A 25,975-nucleotide genomic window follows, 5' to 3' on the forward strand; every position below is an offset into this window, starting at 1 on the left:
ACCACCTTCAGCTAAAATACTCCACTTCTGACACTGCATGAAAGAAGAGTTTGGCTCACAAAGCAGCACGGCCTTGTGCTCTCCAGAGCAGAGGAGCTCATTATGCTGCACACACATCCTGGAGGAGAAGAAAAGCAGCTCTACTGTTTTCCATCAGAAATGACGGAAAAAGTATCAAACTCAGTTTTTTAAATCCACATAGCTGATGAATTGATAAACTTAAGGTTGAAAAGTATAGCTGGGCCATTTTATTACAGTATCTCTGTTTTTCTATGGTATCACTCATCAAATCAGGGTCTTCTTCCTTTTTTAATATATCAAAAACAAGCTTAATGTGTATTTGTAGTTCTAAAATTTAAGGGTAAATCAGGGGTTTTATAAATTTTGCCTTTGCAGTGTCCATGGAGGCCTGTCACACTTGCAAGACTCTCTCCAAAAAATACTTTTCAAAGCGCCTACTTTTATAGCCCAGTTACATGGTGACTTAATATGCCTTTCTGGCTTTAGAATGCCATAGGCTTTCCAGCTGCAACAGCAGACTATCTGGCCATGTAACCTTATAACTGTTATAGTCCAGGAGGCAAAGTAGTTTCTCTTTCTCCTGTACTCCTCTCTTTCTTTCCTCTTCGTGCTCAGCCTCCACGTGGATGAAGACACATGTGCATCACAGGCATGCTCAGCAAGACAAAGGAGGTTGGCACACATTGCAGCATTACTGCATGCTTCTTATTTTCATGTGCCTATGTTTGTCCGTAGAGAAACTTCCTGTGGAAGCAAAGTTGCCGTGGTATAAGCAGGCTCAAGAGCTGGAGGAAGGAGCAGTGGTCTCTGAAGAACCATCGTAAGTCTTAAAAATTTGCTTATAATATGTTCTCATGATGTGGGGATCTGGGGCTTGTATTGAACCAACACAGTTTCTTTAAATTATATTTGGCTTTCATTAGTGTGTAAAGGCTAAACCCGTTGGAAATCATTGGTCTTAAGGCTGTATCACACTTAGGTATGAAGAGACAGAATTCAAGAGGGCAAATGCAGATCTAATTTGAACAAATATATACATATTTTATTTAAGGTCATTTACAATAATATTAGGGCAAGAGTTTGTCTTCCTATGTAGTTATGTTCCCCACTACCACTGTATCTCTGAAGCTCAGCACCTTCATTTATTCTCACAATAACCCTGTGAAGTAAGAGGTAAAATACAATGATGATTCCCCCCATCTCTCTCCCCAGGAAGAGTGTAGTAGCAGCAGATAAAACTAATTAACTTCAGCAAAAAATAAACTAGAAACTTCAGCCCTGTGGTTTGGATTACCTTATCACCCCTTACCTCAGCACTTCAGGGATTTTCCCTTCTCTACTTTTCTAGCCACTTCATGGTCTTTGCCCAGCCACCTTTGCAAGATGAATCTCAGTCAGCCCCTTGTACCCTTTTAGTAGCTTTTCCTTCTGCTACAGGCCCTCTTGGCTAGCATGTTAGCCTACATACATTGACAGTTTCCTCGCATTAGGGCTGCCTGAAATGATGGAAACTGTACATTTTCCTCCCTAGTACATAAAATTAACTCATTATGTCCCTTAATGGTAACTTCTTTTTTCTTTTCCTATTTGTTTGTCTTCTGTTTTGTGAAAAAATTACCATTGAGTTAGAAAGAAGTGGAGGGTGTAAAATCGTTACAGGTAGTGCTGAAGAAAAAATATTTACAGTAAAAGTCTGGAAAAGGACAATTCCACTTAGGGTTGACACCTGCCTTTTTAACATATCAGTAAGAAAATAGGACTGTATGAATCTGACCTGGTGTAGCCAGATTCTTCACACAGTGCTATAGAAAATACAGGTTAGCAGTTTGTACGTGTGCTCTAATTCATTAATATCAAGACTACAGAATAAGTTACAAAAAGTAAGTTGTTAAAAATACCCTCAGAGTTTCATTCCAAATTGAGTTTCATTGTCATCTATGGATAATTAATCTTCCTTAGCCTAATAAATTTCAATGAAATGGAAGCTGCAGTAAACCTAGTGTACATATAAAACTTTAGCAATGAGAAATTAAAAATACTGTAACAGTTATGTTTGGGATTTTTTATTCTGCAACCGTCATAAATATATGCTATAAATGTAACCTTTGTACAGAGCTTTAATCAGTATCCGGTTCCTCATGACGGAGCCCATGGCATTTTTTATTGCAACTGCACCTGTATATTAGACTAAAAACATTCTTCATTAGGTAATATAATTGCAGTTTTGGCATGGTTAGTCTGAACTGAAGTCATATGAAACTTGAACATTGAAACAGAACTAGAGACATATATAATAAAACCCTCAAAATAAAAATTATTTTAATCCAGCTGTCATATGTATATATAGATACATACATATATACACATATACAAACTTGCACATTCATATATGTGTATATATATTAGTAGCAGCAATTGTAATTAATATTATTAGATGTTTAACCATTTCTGTGATTTCATAGACTTTGTAGGTTGATTAATTCAGCATCAAAGTCTAGAAAACTCAATATTTGTGAAAGCATTCATTTTCATTTGTAAAGTGCAGTTTATTTTCTTGTGACTTCTGACTATTCTAAACCACATAGAATCATGGAATCATAGAATCGTTAAGGTTGGAAAAGACCCTTAAGATCATCGAGTCCAACCGCTAACCTATCACTGCCAAGTCCACCACTAAACCATATCCTCAAGCACCACATCTACCCTTCTTTTAAATACCTCCAGGGATGGAGACTCAACCACCTGTCTGGGCAGCCTGTTCCAATGCCTGACAACCCTTTTGGTGAAGAAGTTTTTCCTAATATCCAACCTAAACTTCCCCTGGTGCAGCTTGTGGCCATTTCCTCTCATCCTATCGCTTGTTACTATGGAGAAGAGACCGACCCCCACCTCGCTACAACCTCCTTTCAGGTAGTTGTAGAGAGCAATAAGGTCTCCCGTCAGCCTTCTCTTCTCCAGACTAAACAACCCCAGCTCCCTCAACCTCTCCTCATAAAGCTTGATCTCCAGACCCTTCACCAACTTCGTTGCCCTTCTCTGGACACACTCCAGCACCTCGACGTGCTTCTTGTAGTGAGGGAACCAAACCTGCACACAGTACTTGAGGTGCGGCCTCACCAGTGTCGAGTACAGGGGCACTATCACCTCCCTGCTCCTGCTGACCACCCTATTTCTGATACAAGCCAGGATGCCATTAGCCTTCTTGGCTGCCTGAGCACACTGCTGGCTCATGTTCAGGCGGCTGTCAACCAACATTTCCAGGTCCTTTTCCTCCAGGCAGCTCTCCAGCCACTCCTCCCCCAGCCTGTAGTGTTCCATGGGGTTGTTGTGACCCAAGTGCAGGACCCGGCACTTAGCCTTGTTGAATCTCATACCATTGGCTCTGGCCCAGTGATTCAGCCTGTCCAGGTCCCTCTGTAGGGCCTTCCTGCCCTCCAGCAGATCAACACTTCTACCCATCTTGGTGTCATCTGCAAACTTACTGAGGGTGGATTCAATCCCCTTATCCAGATCATCATCAGTGAAGATATTGAACAGGACTGGCCCCAACACTGAGCCCTGGGGAACACCACTCATGACCAGCCGCCAACTGAATTTTAATCCATTCACCACCACTGTCTGGGCTCGGCCATCCAGCCAGGTTTTTAACCCAGTGCAGAGTACACTTGTCCAAGCCGTGAGCAGCCAGCTTCTCCAGGAGAATGCTGTGGGAGACAGTGTCAAAGACCTTACTAAAGTCCAAGTAGACAACGTCCACAGCCTTCCCCTCATCCACTAAGCAGGTCACCTTATAGAAGGAGACCAGGTTAGTGAGGTATGACCTCCCTTTCATAAACCCATGGTGGCTGAGCCCAATCCCCTGGTTGACCCGCATGTGCTGCATAACGTTGTTCAAGATGATCTCCTCCATGACCTTTCTCAGCACCAAGGTCAGGCTGACAGTTCTGTAGTTTTCCGGATCCTCCTTCCGACCCTTCTTGTAGAGGGGTGTCACATTTGCTAGTTTCCAGTCATCTGAGACTTCCCCGGTTGACCAGGACTGCTGATAAATGATGGAGAGTCGCTTGGCGAGCTCCTCTGCCAGGTCCCTCAGTATCCTTGGGTGGATGTCATCTGGCCCCATGGACTGGTGAACATCCAGGTGAAGGAGCAGGTCAGTGATTGCCACCTCTTCAGCAAATGAGACTTCATTCTGCATACTATCTCCATCTCTCAGCACAGAAGCCTGACAACGCTGAGGATGACCAGCCTGACTATTAAAGACTGAGGCAAAGAAAGCATTAAGTACCTCAGCCTGCTCCTCATCTTTCCTGGCAAGGTTACCTTCTGCATCCAACAAAGGAGGGAGATTCTCCTTGGCCCTCCTTTTGTCACTGGTATATTTATAAAAACATTTTTTGTTATCTTTAACAGTGGCGGCCAGTTTAAGTTCCAGCTGGGCCTTCGCCTTCCTAATCTTTTCCCTGCATAACCTCACAACATCCTTGTAGTCCTCCTGAGTCACCTGCCCATACTTCCAAAGGTGATAAGTTCTCCTTTTTTTCTTGAGTTCCAGCCAAAGCTCACTATTCAGACAAGCTGGTCTTCTCCCCTGCCTGCTTGACTTATGGCACATGGGGACTGCCTGCTTCTTCACCTTTGAGGCTTCCTTCTTTAATAACATCTAGCCTTCCTGGACTCCTTTGTCCTTCAGGACTGCCTCCCAAGGGACACTGTTAACCAGACTCCTTAACAATCCAGAGTCTGCCCTTCTGAAGTTCAGGGTAGTGGTTTTGCTGACCCTCTTCCTTACTTCTCCAAGAACCAAGAACTCTATCATGTCATCGTCGCTGAGACCAAGACAGCCTCCAACCACCACATCACCAGGCCTTCTCTGTTCGTAAATAGTAGGTCCAGCGGGGCATCTCCCTGGTTGGCTTACTTACTGCTGCATCAGGAAGTTATCTCCCACACACTCCAGGAACCTCCAAGACTGCTTTCTCTCTGCAGTGTGGTATTTCCAGCAGGTATCTGGTAAGTTGAAGTCTCCCATGAGAAAAAGGCCTAGAGATTGTGATACTTCAGCCAATTGCTTGTAGAGTAGCTAATTCTGCATTTATCAAACTGTAAATAACCCCTGGAAGCATACATAAAAAAGATGTGTTATCAGGAAGTTTATCAAAAGGAATCATACTGATATGTCGTCATATCTGGAACAATTTGCTACAGTAAGAGATTTTTTAGATAAATATCGTGAACAATGTTGACAGTACTGTAGAACAAAATATATAGTAATATATATTAATATATGTAGCTTCAAATATTAAGAAGAATGGTCTTGTAGAGAAGAAGCATAACCTGCAGGGAAAGAATAAGAGGCTTTTGTTTGTCATGTGTATTTTAACAAAATATTCTGGAAAACCTTACGGGTATATTAACTGTGATATTAAAACAGACTTTGAGAGATATAAAAGGAAAGTTTAAAAACTTTAGAAGTGTAGTTATGATGCTTTTCACTGCTCTGCTGCAATAAAGACCATATTCTGCAAAGACACCCTGATGTTTTTACCCCAATACATGCAACGCTTCAGTGATATCAGTCAGATACTAACATACCAATACAGTGGGGCAGAGTACAGACTAGGTTCATTCTGCCATGGGGTGACATTTTGTACATTATTTTTTCTCCCTGCAAAGCACAACTCTGAGAACCTATATAATATTTATTTTAGCCTGATGAGAAATCATCATGGCATTTTATTAAATTCAAGTATAGATCTTTCATATTTGTTGAATAACAACTAAAATAAAGAGCACAAAGTCAGGGTCTTTATGCAAACTTTCCCAAAGCTTGGAGATATCCATGCCTTATATTTAGTTTGGAATGATTTTTAGCGATAAGGCATGAGACAGAAAGGCCAAATAAAAACTTAGAAAACTTGCGCTGAAGGGTCATCCATGCAATCCCTGTCTGTAAGTCGTAACAGACATGTGCATATTGTTCCAGAATATCTAATCTGTTGACAGTGACCTTGAGCGGTGAAATTGCACGTAAAATTTGTTTGGGTGCCTCACTGTTAATAGTGGGTTTTTTTAATGTCTAACTTTAAACAGTTATTCATTTTAGGTCCTTGTTATTAAATTGAAAATCTCTATGTAGTGACAAGAAAAGGAGGCAAAATATTCAGAACTCACCAAGATACAATCAATAATCAACTCTGATGCCAGTTTTATAGCGTCACTTGTCCTCATTCAGCTGTGTGGGGCTTTCAAATACACCAACTGGCTGAAAAGCAACGTGTTTCATGTGGTAACACACCTTTTGACCTGTGTTTCTGCAGCTATGCAGAAACACAATGTCACACTCCATGGCCTACCATGCTGACAGATGTCGGGCTACCACCCACATATTTTGGCTGATGAATGATCAGTCTGGAGTGTAGGTGCATGTTAATTTGAGGGTCAGTCAGTTGAGAGTTTTTAAATATTGGTTCAAGCACTAGCTGGTGTAAGACAGCGTGTGATATGACCAGCTATTTTGCTGACTCTGAATTTGAGTAACTAGAACAGGACCATCAATTTCTTACTGTCTTAGGTCTAAGCATGTTGTAGTGGGTTACTTTTTGTTGTAAATATTTTCAGAATACATTCTAGGTGTTGTAAAAAACAATTTTAATTGCTTGTTTTTCCTCCTCTGAGGAAGCCATTTCTTTTCTCTGATTCAGTAGAGCAGAGCTGGCTGAGCAGGGTTTGAGGGTGGGAGCTGAGCCTGGCAGCCAGGGTGGGCTCTCCTTGAGACCCCACTCCTGTGCTCTGCAGGGAGGAAATGATGGGCATAGGAGAGGCAGTGTGGAGGGGAACGGGAGCAGCTGTAGAGCAGGAGGAACAGCTAAAGGTCTCCAGTGGCATGGTAAACCAGGTGCCGAAAAGGCAGCATTGTGTGTTCATGAGGTTGTTTGTTTGCTTAAAGTTAGAGCAATTGTTGTTTCTTCAGGCAAGCTATGCTTTTGTGATTTTCCTATTTGCTCTGCATTGGTGCAATAATTACCAATTTCATGACTGCACATGGGCAGATGTCAGTGAAGACTCATTCTTTTCCTACAGTTCATCTGAGGCTCTTCCTGAGCTTTCTTATGTCACCAAGTCATTGCCCCCATTCTCCTCTGAGACCAGGCAGGGTCATTCTTTGTAGCCAGCAGACCATTCTTCTCCAACCACTGTCACCCTTTCTTCCTTATCATTCTTCAGGCAGAGAAAGCAAACCCTATTTATAAGCAAGTCTGTTATCTTCTCAAAGTTTATATTTGATTGGACATTTAAAAGCTAAAGCTGAACATTTTCAGCAGATTTCTTCTATGCATTGAGTTCTCGTATTTGTGAATCTCTGTATTGCTGTCTTGTGACTTCTGTGACTTTGCACTGAATAGGATTTTTGTTATGAAATTTCACAGTGAGAGTTATAAATTTACACTTTTTTTACGTTGTCCTTCCACCTGTAATTTGGGATCATCCTCCAACATGTGCTGCTAGAGGAAAAGACCCCTGATTTTTATTCCATCTGCATGTAGTGTTTTCCATTATTTATTTCTTCAGGAATTTCTAAAGGAAACAAATTTTGCAGTTTAATTTTGTCTGTATATGTCTATCTGTCCGTTGCCTTCCCCTTCTCTCAGTAATGTCTGGATTTATTCCTATTAAGTGAATTTGACAGGGGTATAAAGTTATCACAGATCATTTTACCCCTCTGTCAAAATTGGTTGATATTCACCAGGAAATTCAGTGGTAGTATTTGCCACATGTTTCATTGAACTAAATGACCAGGTAGAAAACTGACACCCTACAATTCCCCAGTTGAAGGAAAGGTTTCTAAAGGAATTCAGTCCTTAAGAGATACCAGAGAATTCACTTTGGTCACTCAGCCTTCAAATATAAACCCATATTAAACAGGTCTTCATCTGTTCTGCCTCTGAAAGAATTAATCATAACCAGTTCAGCCACTTGAAGGCTAGAGGGAATAGTTATGTTTGTGTTGTCTGACCTGCTGCACACCTAGATGGGGTCAATTAAACATTAATTGCTGACAGAGGTACCGTGAAATACTCTAGGCTGGTAAGAAAGTATTGTAATCTTTGTTAGGACAAAGGTTTAAGATGAGAAACCCTTGTTGTCCATTGTTGTCGTACATATTGTTCTCCTATTGCTGTCCATCTCTGAAGTGACCATTCACCAGGCCTTAGAAATATGTTATCTGAGAGAGAAGCCACAGTATCTTTCTGTCTGACCTCTTTCACTGGAGCTTACTACACCAGCACATCATGACAGGCAGAGTCAGAAAGAGCAGCAGTGACAATTAAAAAAGAATGAGGTTTTCTATGTATAATGACATTGGTTTTATAGGCGATAGAGGGGTTGTTTAAAAGATTTGAAAAGTGCTTTTTCATGTTAACACCATACCCAGCTTTTAACATACTGCCATGAATAACACTGGTGCTAGACATTAAAAAAAAGAGGTGGTCGGAGGGTGAAGAGGGGAAAAAATAATATCTGGATGCCAGATGGCACCATCATAGTGATGGGGCCAGTTCAGTAAAAAACAAAAAGAAATTCCTGACATGCATCAGCTGGGGGCAACAAAGCCCTCAAGGAACTGGATATGGACAGAGAGGCCAGTGTGGCAGAGTCACCCAATGTGTCTTTCTTACTTTTCAGTAGGTATTTATATTTCCAAAGACATATGCTATTTTTTTTTTGTTTGACTGTTAAATAGTTTCTATCATGATGTTTGTACCTGATTCACAGGTTAATGACTAATATTAAAACTTCCTACCGATGTTTTACTTTAAAAATAAAGCATATGATGATTATTAGATTGCCAAAAAAAATTAGTGAGGACATACACAGATGGTATCAACTGCTAGGCTGTTGTTTGTCCACTTCAGTGTCATGCAGTGAACAGGAAGAAGGAAGTTTAGGGAAACGTCTTCATATGAAGATCTAATGGCAAAAAATTAAACTATATATGTGGTTGATCATAGGTAAAATCAGCAGTGCAGCAGCCTAACATTAGGTAATGATTTCTGTCTATTCATTTAAGGACACCCTTTAGACAGTCACCACTACTTAGGATTTATGTGTAATATCTATACAGGGCAGAAGCAGTTATCTCTCCTGGGAGAGAAAGGTAGCGGTGGATTTATAGAGAGCAGCAGTAGAAGAGAATGATTTGACACAAAGGTGAAGGAAAATATTATATATGAACTAAACTGAAGAGAAACTATAGAGGGACAGATTGTAATCACTGAGATTAGAATTAGACCTATGCAGCTGGGTCTGGTGCCATTACTCTTACAGATGGGGCCCTGAGATTTTATTGACACGTGGTCAAGACCTCTGTTTCACTTCTCTGAACAATGGCACCAGCAGCTACCCCATGCTGTGTGTTAGCATCCTGTGGTGTTATCCACACCTTAAAACTGATGGAAAGGTGGCTTCTCCTGGAAAAAAAGGACAGGTTTGCATTTTCCAATCAAGACAAGGAGTCTGGAAGTCTCAGCTCTGTTCCCGGTTCTATCAAAGAAAATTTCTAAGCCTTTGAACAAATCACTGAGCATTCCATTTCACCAGTACTATCTGATTTTAGATACCTTAATAGAGGTGGGTGCATGTGCCTTCAAACACTCCGTCTTATGGGTATGTGCCTTTCCCAAAACCTCAGAATTCATCTGAACTGTACATTTGCCCAAAGATGGATTAAAAAAAAACCCAAAACATTAAGCAATAAACATTCAAGGCAATATGTAATTAAGCAGAAGCAAAGAGAATAGATATTTTTCTCCATAGCCCAAAGGACATCAGTCTGTATACACACTTTTTTTTCCTTCTTAACACACACTGTAGGAACCCAAGACCTAGAAAGAAGAGGCTGTGGCTGTATACATCAAGTGTCCCAGAGATCTTCACAAAACTTGACAAGACTCTCCATGGGTGTCACCCTAAACCCCCTATGACCTGCTGTTGAAGGTCTTCCATCACTGAGCATTCTCTCTTTTTGTGTTTCTCTTTTTTCTGACTTCTCCAGTTACATATATGTTGCTATATGGAGGGGAATACACACCAGTCCTTAGCTGTGCCCAGAGTTTGAAGCTGAAAATATCATTACCCCAGGACTAAGTACTTTCATTGTAACAGTTGCTCTCAGCTTAAATTTTAACCTCACTTTTGCTGCCTTTATATGCAAGTGATCATTATGTAGCACATTTTAGTCTACAAAAGCTGGATTTTTAAATACATTCTCCTTATACAATTTAAAGAGGGGAAGTTTTTTTTTAGAACACTAGACATACTTGTCTGAAAGGCACGTTCTCATGTGTGTTTGTGAATAATAATAATATATACAAATGCAAATAGTCCTTGAAAAACTGAGCTGGGCAAGCAATATCTACTCAGTGTTCATGTGTGGATGAAAGTCTGTGGACAACTGCAATTCACTTGTACTTGCAGGTCCATTGGATGTGCAGCCTGAAGGCTGGACTGCTGTGCATTTCACAGTTTCACCAATATTTTTTATTAAGTGCTTTATGTACGAACATGGTAGTTGGTTCTGCTGTCACACTAAAATTTCCTTAAAATATATTTTCAGTGATTGTAGTGCACTACAAAAGCAATGAGCCAAAAACAGCTCAGTACCACACCTGAATTACTCCTGCAAAAGTCCGTCAATGTCAGTGGCATTACATCTCTTTTTCTCCATTCCTAGAACACATTATGTAGCCCAGTGTAAGCTAATGTGCATATGACAAATGGCGCAACAGTAGTCCCTTCAGCTAAACACAATCTTGTGCAAACTGTGAAACCTCAACAGCTAACAAAAACACTGAAAAATGCAATGCCTCTTTTAAATCCAGAGCTCGCTATTTTGCAGGAGTGTTCATATAATGGGAAAAGGTTGCTGGTCCATCACCATATTAGTGCCCACAGGTCAAGGAAACAAGTATAGACATTTCTGTACAAGGACTATCCATTTTTAACTCCCAGTTTTCTTTGGAGGCTTTTCCACCTTTCATTCCAACACTTTTCCTTTTCCAGCTTAAGGGCATGGCTGCCTATGAAGATGCCCATTTAAGAGCAGGAGGACAGGCAGAGGCACTCCTCAGCTGGCCCACTGTTGGATGCTGTGGTGTAGCTCCAGCATTTGGGTAGCAGCAGGCACGGTTAAGTCAGTCATAATAAAACAATGTCATGATTTTCCCTCCTTCCAGCTTTCATTACTCCACCTAGTAGTGATCTCTCTAAAATAGGAGCAAAAGACTTCTCTTTAAAATATTCATCAGAGCTCTCAGAACACACTGATGTATTTTTCCTTTGGGGAAGAAGCATTTTCACGTCTGATGGGCAGAGGAATAAAATAAGATGATCTTTGATGCAATGACAATGTGCTAATCACTGAGAAGTATGCTAAGAGCTATGAAATACTCAATAGAATCTCACTGAGGCAAGAGGCACCTTTTTATTATTCATTTGTACAGATATTAGCACAATTGGGTTCTGTCTGACAGCTATTACTGCACATGACTAGAATTAATTATTGCCTTTGTCTTATTTATTAGGGTTATATTATAGGGACTGTTATTACAGTGGGATTTAATCAAAAAGCATGCACTGACAATGGAAACACGTCTGTTGTTTCCTCTTTTCTAAAAAACCTATTTCTCAGTAAATCTATTCCACTACTTTCTTTTTCAAAGAACACCCAGAAGTTAGCATATAAAAAAAGCACAATGTTGTGCAGTAGAAGGTACGCTATATACAGAACGAATAACTTTAACACCATGGAACTGACTTATTATTCACATACTTTTTGTGTTTGGCAGCATTTATCATTAATGACCACACAACACAATTTGATAGCTTTTGCAATTTTCTGGGTTTAGGAAGATGAAACCATTGTATATTTATATTATACATTACATAACATAAATGCTTAGTATCTAATGACAAGTCTTATATGGAGGTTTTGTTTGCAGGGTTTTCTTGGGGTTTCCCCCATTTTTTCCTGTTTTCAACTCTTTTGCTTCTACCAATTCCCTCTTTAGCAGCCAACAGTTATATTAGAATTAAATTACACTTCCAAATTTATCACTTTAAATGTATAAATTTGGCCTAGAAAGCTGAATAAAATAAACTTTCCTGAAGGCATTCCAGTGTTTTTGTTATGACTTGCTGACTAGGCTAAAATATTATAGTTTGTGGCATTTATAGATGAAGTCTCATTTCAAAAAGGATTCAGTCTGCTTTAGTAATGTTCTTTCTTCCCTTTTGTGTCTTCTCTATTTTGTTCCTCTGTTTCTGTGTTTGGATGTGTGATATATATCATGTGTAAATATTCTGATTATAAGAAGTATGTCTGTTTTTCTAAATGAGTAATTTTAATATCTGGCAAAATATCATCCCTTCTGGTTTAGAATACGGCAGTTCTCCAACAAAGCAAAGTTACACAACAATTAACAATGTTAAAAAATATAAGGAAGACAGCTTCTGAAGAAGACCAGTGCCCTCTTTTGTAACCTGATTAGGCTTTCTGCTTCTTAGTTTGTCAGGTCAGGAAGCTATACATTTATACTAATCAAAATATCTAAATCACAGTGGCCGACATGGACTGTTGACTCTATGACAGGAGATTTTCCGTATCAAAATACTGTTCTAGCAGTTGCACAGTCTTAGAAAAAAAAAGATGAATGGCCCAACTTTACTGTTAAAGACTATAATCCTTTCAAAATGAGGGATATAATCTTTGAAATGAGACCAATATTTTAAGGTAAAATGTCTAAGAGTAGGGAAGTGGAATCACTTTGCACCATTAGTTTCTTTAAAGCTTTGTTCCTGAAAGAAATCTTGCTTTCTTTGCAGGAACATTATAAACAGTTTCAAATGTTCCAGTAACATATACAATCCACTTCTTTCCATTACTTCCTGTGTATAGTGCTAGCAGTGGATATCTAGTTTATAACAAGATCTCATAAACACCTACAAAGCAATGGATAAAGAGATGCACACTCGCTGCTTTGGGAGACTATGCTCTTCCAGTCAGGGATACTGGTACTTAGGAGCTTGGGGGCACCAGGTCCCTTTCTTGGTTTTGGAAAGTCCTTTTGTCAACTAGGGAAAGGTGGTGGATGAAAAAGAGAGGTGCGTAAAAACACTTTCAAAGATCCTAATCACAAAACTAAATTTCCTTTTTCTTCCTATCACACTGTTCATGGCTTTCTCAAAGTGAGAAATGAGTTTCCTATAGCCCCCAGTATCCCTAGAAAATAGAAGGGACAGACGTGTATTGCCTTCAGCCCCAGGCAAAGCTGTCCAAGTCTGGTGTGGCCTATCTAAATAAAGACTTAAAGGAGAGGAATAATTCAGTGACAGTCATGTTTTAACCAAAAATATATCCCATAAACTCTGATTTATTTGATAAATTTAGCTAATGCATATGATTAGGTGCTGAAAAGACTTACATTTTTCTCAGGCAGTCAACACTATCACAAAAAGCTTTTAGTTTATTAGATTAGCACTCAAAAATATAATTTTAAAAAATCTGCTGAGTTTGAAGGAGCTGACAGATCCCAAACACTTACAGTGATGGGAGACTGTTATCAACAGGGATTGCCCCTGTGACGTTCTTAAGGGATCAGTGCCAGACCCAACTACTCACTCTTCTGTTCCAGCCCTTGAAGTATATCTACAGCTACTGTCTTAGAATTTGCCTGGGGCAGAAAGTTTGGCAGAATGGCCAATAGAGAAGACAAGACAATCAGACAAAGCTGTCTGAATCACCCTGTAACCTGGATTCATTACTGCAGTGCTTTAATACCACTAACATCAGGTATCTAAGCCTAAGTAACGCAGGTCATGGAGTACACTGGAACTGTTGCTTCCAGAAAGATTTAGGAATCAGCATAGATTAACATGACCTCAACAAAACAAGGTGTGTTACATCTAAACAAGGTGGTAATGAAGTGGTATGGAGTTGAATGTGAAAGTTCTGCTTGATGTTACTTTGAGTAAAACGCTAGGCCAGTTTCCAGCACTGGTGGTTTTTTTAAGATGTTGAAAAAGTGGAGATAACAGAGAAAACTTGAGAAATTATTCCATTGTTGAGGAAAACAAACAAACAAAGAAATTGAATTCAGTCTGTTTTGCTTATTGTAATAACAGCTGCAAGATGCTTTTATTAAAGTATGTACGGACTTTCAGAAGCAAAAATTTGGAGTATGTAAGGTTTCTAATCAGTGAGACAAGAGCAATAGACAGAGAAAACCAGAATAGAAATGGACCATTGTTCTTTAATGAGAAGGGAAATTAAATATGCTAAAAAAAAAGTCAGCTAAAGAAATAGCAAGTTCTTTATCTTTTTTATGGCTTCAAATTAAGGGTTAAAAATGGTTATTGCAAAACAGAACAATGGTTAAAGATGTTTTCCCTTTCATCCTGCAACTAGCTGATAACAGCAGCCTGTTCAATGCTTACTAATGACATAACTGTGGTATCAACTGAGGTAAAGGTGACCTAGGTTGAATACTAGCAAAAAGTAGCTAGTGGGATCATGATACACATTGGGAGATTGCAGGATGCCTTACACTGAGACATTTTAGGATCAAGGAAGTGCTTTAAGCACACATCTTTTTTCCTGGCTATAAGAAGAAACTCCACTTGAGTACTTGAGAGCCCTTCCACTGTTGCCATTCAGTTGTCAACAATATGTCATGGTTCTTATATGTATTTCATAGTAGCCCTATAATGAGGTGAAGCATTTGTTCCTCATTAAACAGAATTTGGTCTGGATAGGTCTATACTGCTTTTGCTTGTCTGGCTCTTTGTGGACATAACTTGCCTTATTCTCTTCTTCTCACAGGTTTATTCCTGAGTCTTGGTCCTCCTGTAGTGTCACCTGTGGAGTGGGTAGCCAGGTGCGGCTTGTGAAATGCCAAGTGCTCCTCTCTTTCTCTCAGTCTGTGGCTGACTTGCCCATCGATGAATGTGAAGGTCCCAAACCTGTGTCTCAGAGACTCTGTTACAGTGGTCCCTGCAGTGGGGAGGGAACTGAATATACCCCAGAGGAAACTGAGCTGTTGTATGGCAGCTTGCAGGAGTTTGATGAGCTCTACGACTGGGAATATGAGGGCTTTACAGAGTGTTCAGAGTCCTGTGGAGGAGGTAGGTGCAAACTGCTCCTGTGCTGGATTTACTTTCCCTTTTCAAGTGTGTGCTTTGCTGTTACCACCTACAGAGATGCTACTTTGCTACAGCTGTTTAGAATCATAGAATCATTTAGGTTGGAAAAGACCTTTAAGATCATCAAGCCCAGCTGTATTTGAAAAGGCATGGATGGAATCTGTGAAAAAACCCACTTGCACACCACATTTTAGCCCAGAAATTTCAGGCTCCAGTCTCAGGCTGTCACCAAGAGTGATCAATGTATCAAAGTATCAAGGAATTTCCTTGTATCCACTGATCACTCAAAAGGCATTTACATAAAAATAGGTGACTGTTAAAGCAATCTGGTGACACAGGCTAAGAATCGCACGTCATTTTTAGTTCTTATCGCTTGATTTGTACTGTGCAAGTATAACCATGTGAAAGTAAAGTATCCTCCCATACCAGATGCATTAAATTGATACTCTAAGGGCTCAGGCAGTTGTCTAACTCCTTTCACTAGCTGACATTAGCTCCAATCCCAGTGCAAAAGAAAACTTATGGCAAAAAGCGCTAATGGTGTGATTGTCTGAAACTAGCAGGCTTGGCACTTGGAGTTTCTCAAAGTTAATCAAGGTCTCAGGTTCCACATGTTATGGACTATTAATGCACAGTTCTCTGATATCCTTTTTTTCCCTATCATTTTAGCTAGCTAGTTCTGACAAATATGTCCACTCCAGTATTTTTTAAAATGAACCTAGACTTCTCCAGCTGCTGTCTTTTTACATTACAAGTTTCAGGCTATTTAAAAAGAATTACTGTAGATAAATACATTATAGGTACTGTAGAACTGGAAACCACCCAGCACTTTAGGAACGGTTAATAGTGTGATCTGTGCAGATTCGCCAGTAATCAGTTACAAACTGAAAAAGCACAGTCTGTAGAAAATAACACAAAGGTTTTCTATGCTTACTTTTAGCTTGCTGACAGTTGACAGTGTTTAGAGTAGCACACAGAGAGTTGTCAGATCATTGCCATTATTGCTTTGTTTCCTATATTAAAATACCACACTAGTGTAAGCGAAGTGGTGGCAAACACTGACTTTACAGGAGCATCTGTCGTATACTGAGGCTACTAGTGAGCAGTAACAATTTGTCACTCTTCCACTGTGAATACTGAAACCTGAATACCTTCTAGAAATATCTTCTTGAAACGAAGTCAGAAGTCATTTATATGACTATAGTGACTATGTGTGTATTTTTCAACTATAACTCTCAGATTGATGACAGAGACATTTTGCTTTATAAATTTAATCTCTTTCAATTGTCAGCAAAAACTGTTAGCCAAAATTTCTTTTTGTCTGATGTTAACTCCAAATTTTCCAGATTAGCAAATGCTAAGTCAGATATTTTTGTAGCCAGAGATGCAAGACTAGTCAAACTAATTTTATTGTTTTTGAGGTCTCAGGAGATGAAATTGCATAGATATAGAAGTAACAATTCATCTCCCAGAAGTAGCAACCAGAAGAAATTAGTCATTTAGTCTGCTGTTAGTACCTGCTTTTCCCAGAGCTGTCGTCAAATATCATGTAACAGTAATTTTATTCTGGTAGATACAAACACAGAAAATCTCATTTGATGGTATTTTGAAAGTGAATTTAAACTGCCTAGATTCACGTCCCACCCTCTACACCCTTTTATATTGTGATTTCCTATTGAGAACTGATTTCTTTTTTTCAGGGAAAGCAATTTTAAAGCAGACAGCTTTTTATTGTGGTAAAATTGTGCAGTAAATAATGTTTAGAATTCAGTTACTTATATATGAACTTCAGGAAGTTTTTTTGCCTTTTTATAATTATCTCTGTACCATGGAACTTCTGACAGATAATCAAAGGTCTTTATATTCTCTAAATGTTCGATGATCCATCCTTGATTTAAAGCTTATAACAGTTTGCCCCATTGACCTATCAAAAACAGAGGGACAGATGTTATCAGTATGCTGAGACTTACTCAGGGCAAGATTCAAGGAGAAGCTGAAGAAAGTGATTTTAGGCAAATTTGTTTACTGCTAAAGCGAGCCAGATTTTATGCTATTAGAGCCAGAAACTTCTGTCAATACATAGTCTAGTAACCAAGAACTGGTTAAATTCAGCCAGGAGCCCTTTTCTTCAATACCTGTGCTGCCAGGCAAGATTACTGGTTCTACCGGTACCTTTCTAAGGTAAAAAGTTGTAAGAATTTCTGAAAGGAAAATACAATGAGCAGAATAGAATGCTAGTGCGATAGTCTAAAATTATTGGAAATGCAATCAGAGATTACTTAGATTACAGGAATAAGCATGGAAAATGAACTCTCTGGGAGATTTGGAACACGTTGAATACTGAAAAGTGAAGAGCAGTAGTATCAGAGCTGGGCTATATGAGTTTGATAAAACAAAACCATCAGAGAAAAGGCTGAATTCAAGACCTGACAGTCAATAACTTTTGGATAGTCAGCATGGAAACAGACAATGCAAAAGTGTAAACGTAATTTATAATATTTGGTCAAGAACTCAGTTACACACTTCAGAGAGGAGAAATTGAAGCTGTGGAAGTACACTTAGTTTACAAAATTTTGATCTGAAAATAAAAATATCCAACACATACAGATATTAAGTGAGCTAGCATTGGCTCTTATTATTACTGAGAATAAGGAGAATGAATCTGACAATAATTTCAGGAATATAGGAACTACAATGAGTTGCAGCACTTTGGTACCTCTGAATAATATGATAACATTTTTTGTCTAATGACATATGCTCTGGCATTAAGAACTGCAAAAGGTATTGCTGTTACACTGCTCTTGCGGCTGCTCAAGCTCTTCCAACATTTTTTCTTTAAATGTTGGTGTCTTCGAAAGATTGTGAGATATTTTGGAAAACTAATTGTTGGTTTTGAGAAGGTGAAGCAATTGTTATGAGTTCAGCTAATCTTTTGCTAACTCAAGAAGTAAGGATGAATGTAAAATGCATACTTCCACTTTACTTGAACCACTGTGGATTAAATTTTTAGGAATTCCAGGCCAATTATTACCCTCAGACCCCCTGGGGAAGAAGTAGATCCTCTCTCACTAAGTATTCTTTCCTATGGCATGTAGTGTTGCAACCCCTGATTTTCTAGCTTTCTAACATTGTGATCAAAAAAAACCTGTAAAATTCCCACCTCACTCATTGGAAAAGTGAGACAGAGTAACTGGTATGCCAAAGAGTACATAAGGAATTTGGTGTCACCAAGGATTTCGCAAGTTAAAACATAGTCATCAAATCTTCCAGCTTCTCTTTTAGTCCCTACAGCTACCCTTGTTTTGTCCTAGCTCTCCAATATACCCTGCAGGTTTGCATTTTCAGTTTAGGTGCAAGTCTGTGGATGCAAGAGTAACCAAGAGAAGCTGAACTCTCAGTCCTTGTTTCGCTTTACTTTTGCACCTATAGCAATCATACCATAGCTTAAAATACAGCACACAGAAGTCAAGATCATCTTCACACCTTAGCCTGCTTGACTGACGAATAAACATCTTCATTGCACTCATAGTGAAAGGATGAGTTACTAGGGAGCACTGGACAATTTTCTATCCAGGGAAGGTAAGTGGTAAATGAACCTAGGGACTTTTTACTGCAATTGAGACACCTAGAGAGACTGGAAGTAAAGGTAAGTTAAAGCCCAGCATCCCATGGGGTGTTCTGACCAGGTCATCTCCCAGTTGGCTGGGAAACAGGATAGAAAAGGTGCAATAAGCAATGTATGACTGTGTCTGGAAAATTACAAGAGTAATTTTGCTAATGAAAGCTTTTCCCAATAAAAGGGAAAAAAGGAACTGCGATTTTTCCCTACTTAATCAGGTATGCTGTGCCAAGAAACATGCCCCTTTTGGTAGATATTCATATCATAATCCTCAAAGACCATCAGCATGTGGTCTATGGATGTGGACAGCAAACACTTCACCAATGTGTGGGAGGGAGCCTCCTTGCTCTCTGCAGCCAGGGCTGCACGTCCTGAGCTGTCATTCCTGGCTGGGAGGTTGTGCTTTCCCACACACAGCAGCCCCAACAAAGCCCCACTGGGCCTGACAGGCCTGTTTCTGCCCTCAGCTGCCCTTTCAGGTACAGAGAGCTGGCTGTGACCACACATTGTTGTGTGCAGGTGTCCAGGAGGCTGTGGTGACCTGCCTGAACAAACAAACCAGGGAGACTGCAGATGAGACACTGTGTGTAACCAGCCGCCGTCCTCCACAGCTGCTGAAAGCCTGTAGACTGGACCCCTGCCCCCCAAGGTAGGCTTCTTATATCTTATCACCAGACATAATTTTTTTTCCAGATTTAAGACAGATGTAGTCAGTGATGAAGTTGAGAAACTGATCTTCAAGCTACCTATAAATCAAGACATTCAGGGCCAAGGATGCTTGAATCTGGGCATTACTGAAATTGTTCCTGAAGTACAAGAGTAAAACAGGCAGACAAGAGCCTAAGACTGCTCCCCAGGTTGGAGTACCACAGACTCAGCTGTCTGGGCTCAGCAGATCTGTGTCACTGCTGCCCGGACTTCTTCTAACTGACATGAAGTGAACAGAGGTGATGTGAGTAAAACTTCTGCTTGGTAAGGTAGCGGATCAGCGCAGCCGGGTTGGTGTTGTTACTGCAGGTTACTTGCCAGTTACTGTGTAATTTAAACACAGTGTTGTTACTGCAGGTGAAGATACCTGGGCCAGGGGTCTTTGGCTTGTCCAGACATCATTTAATGGATTTTGATGAATCCATGACAAAAGTAAAACAAGTACACAAGGGTGGGTGACAGTAGTCCAGTATGTGTCCTAGAGCCATTTGAACAATGCCAGCAGTATGAAAAAAATAATTTTAAAAAACTTGTTACCCCAGATTCAATGGCCTTTTGGTCTGGAGACACACACTGCCTCACACATGCTCTTTCTCAGAATGCAGAGGCTTACAGGCTCTTCACCCCACAGTCATATTGATCAGGAAGTGCAAAGTGATGGTAAAACCAAAGGGTAACCTTCAGACCAATTGCCTATTCAGGTCCTGCAGGCAGCCAGTTTATGGATTGGCTTAGGTTTACCCAGAGTGGTGTCACATTTAAGGAGACTTCTCCAACCTCCCCTCTCACCAAAGTTTTTGCAGAACCTGTTCCTCCCTAGCCTCAGGTAGCTTCCACAATTCTGACCCGAAAAACATCAGATCTTTGGCTGCAGAGGTTCACATCTGTACCTTCTATGATGGAAAATAGCTGTCAAGAGGTCCCTGTGGTTTATTTAAGTAGACCTGGGTCTGTCAAATCTTCAGGATATACTGTAAACAGGTGCATTTACTCTCTTCTCATAGTGTAGCAGTTTTGAAATAATAAAGCTGAGCTTTATAATTTCTACTGAAATTCGCACTTAATATCGTAGTGTATTACTATTCTGAGTCCATTGAAGAGAGACAGGAAAATTAAACCACAAAAATCTGTCTTCAGATATTCACAGCTGTATGAAGTCAGCAAAATCTCGTGCTTAAAACTGTTACAGAAGAAAGAAGAATCAGGAAAAGCTGCATAAAAAAATCCATTATTTCATCCATATTCAAATCCCAAAGCAGCTGAGTTTCCTGTGGTTTCAGATGTTGTTCAGAGTTTTTTTGTTTATTGCTTCAAGAACAACAGCTGAAAAAGAGCCCAGTCACTTTTCTCTTGGAACACAATATAAAAAAATTTCCCATTTTGCACTGAACTAATAAATAGTGAAACACTGTGGAGCTGATTGTTAAATTGGGAGCTAATAACTGATTTTCAGCACAATAGATATAGAGAGTAATTTCATATCATTAACTTGGTATATCCTTGTTTGGTATTTCTAGAAAAATATATAGCCGATTTTCATGTTCTCGGAGACCCAGCATGCATTCTCCAGGATAGAGAGGAATGAAAATCATGACCACTTTAATTCAGTCATTCAGTTACTTAATTTGTGTCAATGAAGCTATATCACTTCCAGGATTACATAGCACTACTTGAGCAGAGAACAGTCTCCCCAGAAGTACATGCAGAATAGCTGCTCAATGTCTAGAAGTTTCTTCTTTAAGCTTAAAAACTGAACGGGCAGATCACTCAGTTTTGCTAATTGCTATATTTGTATTCTAAATAACTAAAAAAAATCAGAAAAATCAGAAAAACCCTGTTCCAATGTTGGCTTTACTGTTTTCAACAAGCAAATTACATCCAAAAAGTGTCTTTTCGTCAGCCTCCACAAACCAAAATACAGAGGCAGTCATTATCTAATCAGATCTTGTTTATAACAGCAACAGCATGAGCATGTCGTGACGCACCAACAAACTCTACCAAAGGAGTAGAAGAGAATGTTGTAACTGTGTTATTAGTAACTGCTCCATAGCTTCGTCATTGCGTGTTGAAAAGATTTGGTAAACATATATGGAGGAGTGGAGAGAGAAGCAAAGCAATGGAAGCCAGATGGCTGAAAACTGAGGAAATTCTAGGCAATTTCTACAGCTTTGTTCTTGCATATTTTCAAAACTGAACTTTTATTCCTGTACAATAAATAACAGCTGAATGCTACAAAACAAAACAAAAAGAAAAGTGAAAAAAAGCAGAGGGTACTAGGAATAACACACATTTTCACCCCAACACTGTCTCTTTACTCCTTCAAGGCTCTGTTGTTAGCAAGAAAAGACAGGAAACCATCCGAGTGGTCCTGATACCTGACTGAATGGTCCAGATAGCCTGAGTCAGGCTGGGCTGTAGCTTATTACAAAGTATTTTCTTTTTCTCCTAATTTTCTTCTTTTTTTTCCCCAGCATCTGCTTGTTTTGTGTTTGCACAATAAATTGCCCATTATTATTTTAATGTTGTTCCATTAATAGTAGGATTATGAGGAGTGGCTAGGGGGAGACCCTACCGTTAAGTCACGAGGCTCAGACAGGACCCCCTTGCTTTCTAAACTCCTTCTCAGAGAGGAGTCTAGGTGCGGCTAAGTCCAGTCTTAGTCTCAGGCTTGGTCAATGGTTTATTTTCTAAGAATTGTAGATGTAACCACCCATCAGAGTATTTGTTGTTAGTAACTAATTTGGCAACTGCCCAGGCTGGAACGATCATGGCTAGATTAATGTATAGTATGATTTGTTAAAGCAACAGATACACAGGTTCTTTGGATTACCAGTGATAGAATTGCTGGTTACAAGACACACACAAATACTAGGAAAATTAGTAACACTGCTAGGCTACAAGTGCGATAAGCAAGTATGAAGCAACTCTAATGCATTGAAGATTTAAACTGAAGCTATAGAGAGGTTTCTAAGTTTTCCTGGGGAAACACTTGGTATAGCCAAATGCTAAAATCTTACCCAAAGGCATCCCAATGGGGGGAAGAGAGGCTCAGGTCGTCGACTGGTCCCAGAAGACAGAGTGATATGCAATGGTATCTTCCCCAACACCCCTTTTCTCTTAACTTGATTTATACTATTTTTTACATTTCAGGTGCAGCTTGAGTGACTCTAGTCATACATACCTTTATTATGATTGGTGTAAAATTTCCTTGCTTTGCCCAGTGAGGTGTGGTTGCACCTTAGAGGCAGGTAGCTTTTGGGATGGAGGTGTGTTTTGGTATTATAATGATAAAAAGGACAACATTTTGTCAAAAGTAAGACAGACGACTGTTAGCTCAGGGTAGCAAATATGCAGTGTACCAGCTCCATGGTTCCATAATTTCCCATTTATCACAGAGTCTGGCCAAACGTGCAGTGTACCAGCTCCATGGTCACAGAGCCTGGCCACAGTCTCTCCAACCTGTTCCACCCTCCGGACAAATCCTCTTAGAGTCAGTACACCAAGTTCTCCTGGCATTGCTGGCATCTAAGGTTACGAGCCTAGGGAACTTCCATGGAATGGATTTTTCACCTGTCAGCTGCACCCTACCCTGCAAGCTTCTTCCATGCTGTACCTCTTCTAAAAACAAACGTTTAATTTCTAAGTCACCCCCAGCCATTATTCCACAAATAATTATTTGGTGAATGCAGTAATGTCCATCTGTTTTGCTTTATCTCATTTCCCAGATGAAGTCAAACTATAATGGAGAAAAAAAATCATGTTTTTTGATGCATTTGGAGATGTGAGGCATTACGTTGCTGGCAGGTCAGACTTAGTTTAAGATGTGCTCCCATCCACAATCTGAAACGAATTCAATAATTGTGGAAGAGCCAGCGCTTTCTCTGATCCATTAAGGGTCGCCTCTGTGCGTGGGAGGGTGTCAATGCATATGGGTTTTGCATTACTCACGTGAAGTGTTAGAGCATCTCTGTCTAGTTCATGAAAAGGATTAAAAGATTTGCAAGTCATTATGTCTACAGATACTTCAGTATAACCTTATTGCCAGGAGATATCAGTACTTGTTTTGTTGCAGTCTCTTCTCTGAGGTGTAAATTGGAATTAACATTAATGAGGTGTTACTGTGCCATAGAAAGATTTTCAACCCCTCACAAACCCCTGACATTTTTTTAAAGTGGGATGTATTTAAGTCTATTTTGAACTGAAGTGCATTCAGAATGTCTGTGACAGCCTTTTAATATGTAGCCCACAGAACCTCCTGGGATCACAGCCTGCAGCTTGAACCATTGAAGAAGTGGGTTGGAGAATCAGATATTGGAAGGAATATGCTGTCAGACAGGGTAGATACACACTTATTTGAAGCCTTTAGGTCGAAAACCAGCTTAAACGGGAGTCATGGGCTCAGTGAGAGAAGCATCCCATTTTTTTAACAGGTTTACTTTGCTAAAGATAGGACTGTACAGAGACATCTAAAAGGGCAGCCATCCCTAGGTGGCTCTGTTATACTGTACCTGCATTACCTGTATGCCTACCCTGAACTTTTGTAATATCACCCTGGCCTTGAAGAGTATTAATCTGTGAACTAAAATATTTATCTTTCTCTCCCCTTTTTCATAATACAATCCCCCACCTTGTACAGTCTCCAGCTGTTAAGAGATTGCTCAAGATGTGTCTGACAGCCCACCCTTTCTTGCTGGATACATTGCCTGTGGTGGAGCAGTAACTGCATACTCCTCGGTATCTCTCACTCAACAGCAGTTACAGTGAAGTCACCAAGGCGACCCAGAGGGACTGGTCCTTTTCAGCCATGTGTGTCACACCTAAATGTCAAGCAAAGCAACTTGCTAGTTGCCAGGGTCAATGGAGCAGCTCTGGAGTCTCCATCACAGCCTGCCTCCAGCCCTTCTACTTAAAAATTTCAGACCTCTTCCCTAGCCATTTTGCTTTTTTAAATAATACAATGGTTCCTTTAGTAGAATTTCACTCTTAGACATTATCCTCCATTTCAGCTTATATTCTGTTCATACTATTTTCATAACATATTAAAGCACAGTTGTAAATATTTTTTAATAACTCATACCATATTTCCTTCTTACTTCAAAGAATGGTAGATCACACTTCTTATTCAGAACTATGAGCTCAAAGTCATGGTAGGGACTTAGTGAGTCCCTCTGCAGAGGACAATTTCTCTTCTTTTTTCCTGGCACTGCTAACTCATTGGTTTTAGTCACCTTAATACACTCCACTTCTCTCCACTCTTCTCTCCTTCTCTCCTCTAATGCCTGTGCTTAATATTCCCTGCCACTTGATATTTTTCAGTATTTTGAATAAATATGCTCTCCCTTCAGCATTTCATACATTACCTTCTAACTCTTGGTTTTTCCTCTAAATTTATTCTCAGTTTTCTTGAGCATTAATTTACTAACTCAACAGTAGGATTTAACTCCCCCAAAAAATCTTTCTCAACACTGACAACAAAGAGCATGTCTTTGCCATTATGCCAAACAGGAAGTTAAGTCAAATTGTTTGTAACATAATGGCCAGGATTAACTTTTTCACCACATTAACCTGTGAAATACGCTACAGGGTCTTATACAGTGTTGATTTTACAATGCATCATCACTTCCTTTAACAGGGGGTGAAATGAAGAGCAACATTATGTCTTCCATTTACAGTACTGCTGAAGTAACTTATTATAGCAGTAACCTGAGAAATACCCAATACTTTCAAACTAATAAAACTTCCTGGATGAAAAGATAAGGTGTATAAAGGAGAATAAAAATACGACCCTAACTGCTGAAAATGTACTGTACAGTTCTGTACCATCAGAAATATTCACACATGAAATAATGGAGGAGGAGCCTTCATTTCCATGCAATTTGTAGTGAATTAAATACCTACAGAAGGAGCCAGGCTAATTAAACAAGGAGTGCTGTGTCTGCCAAGTAGGTCTGTCACATCTACAGAAGCGTAGCAAGCCCTCCTATTTGTGTCCATGAAAATTTCCGTCTTCAGTTATCTGATCTCCATTCCTCTGGCCTCTTTGCTAACGTTGTTAAGTATTGAAGATCTCACTGATGCAGTAGAGTTTGTGGTGTGCAGTTACCCATCAGAAATGTGACTAAGCTGATGTATTCTGTGCTGTAAACAGCTGTGAGTAGATCTTAGTCATTCACAGCCTTGGGAAAGGCCTGAACCACTCACACAGAGGTGGACAACGATGCATTTAATTACCACCCAATAGATCCACAAGTTTGTATTGTTATAACTGTATTGGATGGAGGTTTGGTTGTTGTTTGGTTCGTTTTTTTAATTATAGTAGTTACACTGTTAGTACCTCATCTGAACAAAGGTGTTTAGATACACCAAACAAGTTCTTTCCCCCTCCCATGAGGAGGCAAACTCTACTGTCTAAAGTCATTATTTTCT

General features: G+C 39.8%; 2 protein-coding genes across 2 annotated transcripts in view; both read left to right on the forward strand.

The window, feature by feature from the left end:
* The window catches only part of ADAMTSL1 (ADAMTS like 1), a 254,998-nt gene that overhangs the window by 155,224 nt on the left and 73,799 nt on the right, over positions 1-25,975 (forward strand). The window contains exons 14-16 of the mRNA XM_064439545.1: positions 757-841; positions 14,903-15,204; positions 19,361-19,490. Of these exons, the coding sequence (XP_064295615.1) occupies positions 757-841; positions 14,903-15,204; positions 19,361-19,490 (517 nt within the window). The remainder of the gene's footprint in view (positions 1-756; positions 842-14,902; positions 15,205-19,360; positions 19,491-25,975) is intronic.
* The window catches only part of DENND4C (DENN domain containing 4C), a 390,193-nt gene that overhangs the window by 89,768 nt on the left and 274,450 nt on the right, over positions 1-25,975 (forward strand). The window lies entirely within an intron of this gene.

Source organism: Phalacrocorax carbo, chromosome Z, assembly GCF_963921805.1.
Source record: "Phalacrocorax carbo chromosome Z, bPhaCar2.1, whole genome shotgun sequence".
Taxonomy (NCBI): Eukaryota; Metazoa; Chordata; class Aves; order Suliformes; family Phalacrocoracidae; genus Phalacrocorax; species Phalacrocorax carbo.